At 45.4% G+C, this 7,009-nt stretch overlaps 1 protein-coding gene across 5 annotated transcripts in view; it reads left to right on the forward strand.

Annotated features, from left to right (window-relative positions):
* Window positions 1–7,009, forward strand: part of LOC125466967 (membrane frizzled-related protein) — a 78,907-nt gene that overhangs the window by 59,475 nt on the left and 12,423 nt on the right. For all 5 annotated transcript variants that reach the window (XM_048562206.1, XM_048562204.1, XM_048562208.1 and 2 more), the window contains one exon: window positions 6,573–6,721. In XM_048562206.1, coding sequence (XP_048418163.1) covers window positions 6,573–6,721 — 149 coding nt within the window. The remainder of the gene's footprint in view (window positions 1–6,572; window positions 6,722–7,009) is intronic.

Genomic DNA, 7,009 nt, shown 5'->3' on the forward strand with positions numbered 1-7,009 from the left:
GAGGATGGTGGGGTGGTGTGTGAGAACGAGGGGGATCCTCTTTGGGCGGTTGTGGCGGGGGCGGGGTGTGAGGGATGTGTTGCAGGAAATGCGGGAGACGCGGTCAAGGGCGTTCTCGACCACTGTTGGGGGGAAAGTTGCGGTCCTTGAAGAACTTGGACATCTGGCATGTGCGGGAGTGGAATGCCTCATCATGGGAGCAGATGTGGCGGAGGCAGAAGAATTGGGAATGGGGATGGAATTTTTGCAGGAGGGTGGGTGGGAGGAGGTGTATTCTAGGTAGCTGTGGGAGTCGGTGGGCTTGAAATGGACATCAGTTACAAGCTGGTTGCCTGAGATGGAGACTGAGAGGTCCAGGAAGGTGAGGGATGTGCTGGAGATGGCCCAGGTGAACTGAAGGTTGGGGTGGAAGGTGTTGGTGAAGTGAATGAACTGTTCGAGCTCCTCTGGGGAGCAAGAGGCGGTGCCGATACAGTCATCAATGTAACGGAGGAAGAGGTGGGGTTTGGGGCCTGTGTAGGTGCGTAAGAGGGACTGTTCCATGTAACCTACAAAGAGGCAGGCATAGCTGGGGCCCATGCGGGTGCCCATGGCCACCCCCTTAGTCTGTAGGAAGTGGGAGGAATCGAAAGAGAAGTTGTTGAGGGTGAGGACGGTTTTGGCTAGGCGGATGAGGGTGTTGGTGGAGGGGGACTGGTCGGGCCTGCGGGACAGGAAGAAGCGGAGGGCCTTGAGGCCATCTGCATGAGGAATACAGCTGCAACCCGATACCAAATTGGTTACCGAACCTCCTAGGAACGTCACTTAATATGCTGACAGGTAGAACTTATCTGTGATGTCACATAACCATTCAATGTATCAATTGCCTTATACAATAGAAAGAAGAGCAGGAGAAGGCTAATCAGCCAATCGAAGCTACTCTACATTCAATTAGACAGTGACTGATTTACTTCAACACCATCCTCCCCTACAACCCCTGAATCCACCATGCTCTAGAGAAGAAATCATTCATCATTTTAGCCCTAGATTCCCCATTCCGAGTCTATGACCCCTGAGCCAAGGGAAGCATACCGCTTGCACCAATCTGTCAAGGCCTGCGAGAAGTTTGTTTGAATGAGATCATCTCTAAACTTTCTAAATTCCAGAGAATAAAGGTACAATCTATGTAAATTTTCATCAAAAGACATCCCTCCATACCAGGAATTAATTTGGTCAATCTTCAAGACATTCCTTCAATGGCAAGTACATCTATCCGTAGGTCATAGAACATTGAACATAGAACATTACAGCACAGTACAGGCCCTTCGGCCCTCGATGTTGTGCCGACCTGTCATACCGATCTCAAGCCCATCCAACCTACACTGTTCCATGTACGTCCATATTCTTCTCCAATGACGACTTAAATGTACCTAAAGTTGGCGAATCTACTACCATTGCAGGCTAAGCGTTCCATTCCCTTACTACTCTCTGATTAAAGAAACTACCTCTGACATCTGTCCTATATCTTTCACCCCTCAATTTAAGGCTATGCCCCCTTGCGCTCGTCGTCACCATCCTAGGAAAAAGGCTCTCCCTATCCACCCTATTTAACCCTCTGATTATTTTATATGTTTCAATTAAGTCACCTCTCAACCTTCTTCTCTCTAATGAAAACAGCCTCAAGTCCCTCAGCCTTTCCTCGTAAGACCTTCCCACCATACCAGGCAACATCCTAGTAAATCTCCACTGCACCCTTTCCAAAGCTTCCACAACCTTCTTATAATGCGGTGACCAGAACTGTACACAATACTCCAAGTGCGGCCGCACCAGAGTTTTGTACAGCTGCAGCATAACTTCTTGGTTCCGGAACTCGATCCCTCTATTAATAAAAGCTAAAACACTCTATGCCTTCTTAACAGCCCTGTCAACCTGGGTGGCAACTTTCAAGAATCTGTGTACATGGACACCGAGATCGCTCTGCTCATCAACACTACTAAGAACCTTACCATTAGCCCTGTACTTTGCCTTCCGGTTACTCCTACCAAAGTGTATCACCTCACACTTGTCTGCATTAAACTCCATTTGCCACCTCTCAGCCCAGCTCTGCAGGTTATCTATGTCTCTCTGCAAACCCACAACATCCTTTGTCACTATCCACAACTCCACCGAACTTAGTGTCATCTGCAAATTTACTAACCCATCCTTCTACGCCCTCATCCAGGTCATTTATAAAAATGACAACAGCAGTGGACCCAACACCGACCCTTGCGGTACTCAACTAGTAACTGGTCTCCAGGATGAACATTTCCCATCAACCACCACCCTCTGTCTTCTTTCAGCAAGCAAATTTCCGATCCAAACTGCTATGTCTCCCACAATTCCATTCCTCTGCATTTTGTACAATAGCCTATTGTGGGGAACCTTATCGAACACCTTGCTGAAATCCATATACACCACATCAACCGGTTTACTCTCATCTACCTGTTTGGTCACCTTCTCAAAGAACTCAATAAGGTTTGTGAGGCACGACCTTCCCTTCACAAAACCGTGCTGACTATCCCTAATCAAGTTATTCTTTTCTCGATGATTATAAATCTTATCCCTTGTAACCTTTTCCAACACTTTACCAACAACTGAGGTAAGGCTCACTGGTCTATAATTACCAGGGTTGTCTCTACTCCCCTTCTTGAACAGGGGAACCACATTTGCTATCCTCCAGTCATCTGGCACTATTCCTGTAGACAATGACGAGTTAAAGATCAATGCTAAAGGCTCAGCAATCTCCTCCCTGGCTTCCCAGAGGTTCCGAGGATAATCCCCATCCGGCCCAGGGGACTTATCTATCTTCACCCTCTGAAGGATTTTTAATATCTCTTCCGTGTGAACCTCAATCCCACCTAGTCTAGTAGCCTGTATCTCAGTATTCTCCTCAACAACATTGTTGTTTTCCAGAGTGAATGCTGTTGAAAAATATTCATTTAGCGCTTCCCCTATCTCATCTGACTCCACACACAACTTACCACTACTATCCTTGATTGGGCCTAATCTTACTTTCGTCATTCTTTTATTCCTTAAATACCTATAGAAAGCCTTAGGGTTTACCCTGATCCTATCCGCCAACAACTTCTCATGTCTCCTCCTGGCTCTTCTGAGCTCTCTCTTTAGGTCTTTCCTGGCTACCTCGTAGCCTTCAAGTGCCCTAACTGAGCCTTCACATCTCATCCTAACATAAGCCTTCTTCTTCCTCTTGATCAGAGATTCTACCTCCTTCGTAAACCACGGCTCCCGTGCTCTGCAGCTTCCTCCCTGCCTGACAGGTACATACTTATCTAGGACACACAGGAGCTTTTCCTTGAATAAGGTCCACATTTCTAATGGGCCCATCCCCTACAGTTTCCTTCCCCATTCTATGCTCCCTAAATCTTACCTAATCTCATCATAATTGTCTTTCTCTCAGCTATAACTCTTGCCCAGTGGTATACACCTATGCCTTTCCATCACTAAAGTAAACATAACAGAATTGTGATCGCTATCACCAAAGTGCTCACCTACTTCCAAATCTAACACCTGGCCGGTCTCATTACCCAGTACCAAATCTAATGTGGCTTCGCCCCTTGTTGGCCTGTCTACATACGGTTTCAGGAAGCCCTCCTGCACACACTGGATAAAAACTGGCCCATCTATAGTACTCAAACTATAGTGTTCCCAGTCAATATCTGGAAAGTTGATGTTCCCCATGACAACTACCCTGTCTCTCTCACTCCTATCGAGAATCATCTTTGCTATCCTTTCCTCTACATCTCTGGAGCTATTCGGAGGCCTATAGAAAACTCCCAACAGGATGACCTCTCCTTTCCTGTTTCTAACCTCAGCCCATACTACATCGGTTGACGAGTCCCCAAACATCCTTTCTGCAACTGTAATACTGTCCTTGACCAACAATGCCACACCTCCGCCCCTTTTACCATTTTCTCTGTTCTTACTGAAACATCTAAATCCCGGAACCTGCAACAACCATTCCTGTCCCTGCTCTATCCAAGTCTCCAAAATGGCCACAACATCGAAGTCCCAGGTACTAACCCATGCTGCAAGTTGTCCCAGGTACTAACAATATTCCAGGTCTCACCAAGGGTCTATATAATTACAATAACACATTTTTATTCTTAGACTCAAAACTCCCTCCTACAAACATCAGCATATTATTTTCTTTCTTAGTCACTTGATTTATCTGCATCCTGACTGGAAACAAGAAATCAGAATAGATGTTTTTTTTAACCGCCGAGCGGTAGGCAGTGACTAGTAGAGTCCTGCAAAGGTCAATGCTTGCTACTCAGCTTTTTGTAACATAAATCGATGATTTGATGAAGATTCTAAATGTAATATGTCCAAGTCTACAGACGACACAAAGATGGATTCCTCAAAGACTCATTCTTGGACACATGCATCTCCATCAAGAACAGACACCTCACTACATCACTCTACCGCAAGCCCACTGATAACCCCATGATGCTGCACTCCTCTAGCTTTCACCCAAAACATATTAAAATAGTCACCTCCTACAGACAAGCCCTGAGTATACACACATGATCTGTTTGGATGAGGGGAAATGTGATGGATACCTGGAAGTGTTGAAGGACACCCTCATAGGAACAGGATACGATTCTCAAGTTATTGACCACCTGTGCTGACCCGGCACAGTGAAAAGCCCTACTGGCCTCTTCAGAGAATGGATACTGGGTACGTCTGATATGTTACCCTTCTTCATCCAGTACTTCCCGGGAGCAGAGAAACTAGGTCATGTTCTTCGCAGTCTTCAACACATTATCAATAACAATGAGCATTTCATCAAGATCTTCCCCTCGGCTCCACTTCTCACCTTCAAACAGCCACCAAACCTTAAACAGACCATCGATCGCAGCAAACTACCCAGCAGCCTTCAGGACAACATTGACCACAACACAATACAACCCTGTCATGGTAAGCCCTGCAGGACATGTCAGATCATCAACGTGGACACCACCATCACACATGGGAACACCACCCACAACATGCAAGGCAGATACTCATGTGACTCGGCCAAAGCTGTCTGTCTCATACACTGCAGGTAAAGATGCCCCGAGGCACAGTGAATTGGTGAAACCATGCAGGCGTTACTACAATGGGTGAATGGACACCATGCAACAATTGCCAAACAGGGATACTCCCTCCCAGTGGGGGAACACTTCAGCGGTCAAGGACATTCAGCCTCAGAGCTTTGGATAAATCTCCACCATGGTGGATCTTGGGATACACAACAAGGCATTGAGTCACCAGAGAAGAGGCTGACTACCAAGTTTGGTCCCCATGGAGATGGCCTGAACCGGGATCTTGGGTACATGTTGCACTACAGGTCACCACACTATACACTCACACATACTGGTACATGCGAGCACACACACACACGCGCATGCATGCGTGCATACTCTCTCACACACACTCTCTTGCACACAGGCGCATGAGCGCACACGCACACGCACACACACACACACACACAATTTGCATTTGCAGATTCTCTTTGCAGGTGCAATCTATTTTGTTCAAAAAGCACACAATTTGCCAACAATGTGGCATTTCACAAATTCCTACATTAGAAATAAAACCAGTGTGACTCCAAGGCAAAACACAAACAGATTCTAAACAGAGCCTCACATGCATTGTCTGATCCAAGATGTCACCTCTTCTTTGCTAAAACCTTTATTGAGCAAAAATTCAGGGATTTGCATATTAATAAATTGAAATCCGCATCTCCTTTGTAACTGCTTATAGATTTAAAACACCTGAGGTCTGTTTAAATTGCATCAGAGTATGACCCTTTGATCTTTTACTTATAAAATCTGTGTCTTTTTGCTTCTCTCTCAAAAGCACCTGAAAAAGGAGCGAGACTCTGAAAGCTTGTGTTTCCAAATGACCCTGTTGGACTGTAACCTGGTGTCATGTGATTTTTGACCTTGTCCACCCCAGTCCGACACCAGCACCTCCACAGCATTTATCTAGGCTGGCACTAACATGCTAAAGAGTGGTGTTTTGAAGTAGGCATTTAACAAAGCTCCTGTTGATCCTCTCAGCTGAATGTAAAAGATCTCAACGGCACAATCTGAAAAAAAAAGATCTCCTTGATGTCTTGACCAAAATTGATCCCTTAGGTAACGTCATCATAACATTTTCATTGTTCATTTGGAGTTTTGAGAAATTTGCTGCGCTCAGATCCCTGCTATTTTTCTCGCATTACATCGCTATGGAACTACTTCTAAACACTTTGCTTGTCCTAAGGTTATGAGAGGTGCTGTATAAATGCAAGATTTTCTTTCTGGGGGCCCTCCAGATCTGTATGTGTCTATCACATAGACACAGAACATGCTTCATTCATTCCCTGGATGTAGGTGTCGTCGGCTGAGCAGCATTTATTACCCATCTCGGCATGCTATGTGGTTTTCTCTTTTTCCAGCTGTCCATTTAAACCTTCCCTTATGGAAGTAATTAAAATTGTTCCAGTGAAGGACTATCATTGTTTATGGCATAATTTTACACACAATGTCTTGTTTTCTGTTGTGTAGGTGTGTGTGTGGCACATCACAGTTCCTCAGGGTCATGTAATTCAGTTGCTATTCCACAACTTTAGCCTGGAGCTTGCTGCTGACTGTCGATATGACTTTGTGGAGGTACATGGCCAGCTTAGCAGCAGTCCCAGCAGCCTTATGGGCAGGTAATGTGTATAAAATATTCACAGGGCACAGTGCAATATAACAGATCTATGAAGGAAGGCAACATGAAATAAAAATCTTTTACCTCTGGGGCTCAAACTTAAACTACCTGACGCAGAGTCTCATCACTGATATGCCATTGTGTTCTCCCCTCCTTAAACACATGATGATTTAAATCTCTGAGTCCTTACATGCAATGTATCCTTCTCTTCATTCCTACACCGATTTCGGGTTAAGCAGCAACTTGATCAGAAAATTTTCACCCTTGTTGTCAAATACCCCCTTGGCCT

The sequence above is a fragment of the Stegostoma tigrinum genome, chromosome 32 (assembly GCF_030684315.1).
Source record: "Stegostoma tigrinum isolate sSteTig4 chromosome 32, sSteTig4.hap1, whole genome shotgun sequence".
In the NCBI taxonomy this organism is placed as follows: Eukaryota; Metazoa; Chordata; class Chondrichthyes; order Orectolobiformes; family Stegostomatidae; genus Stegostoma; species Stegostoma tigrinum.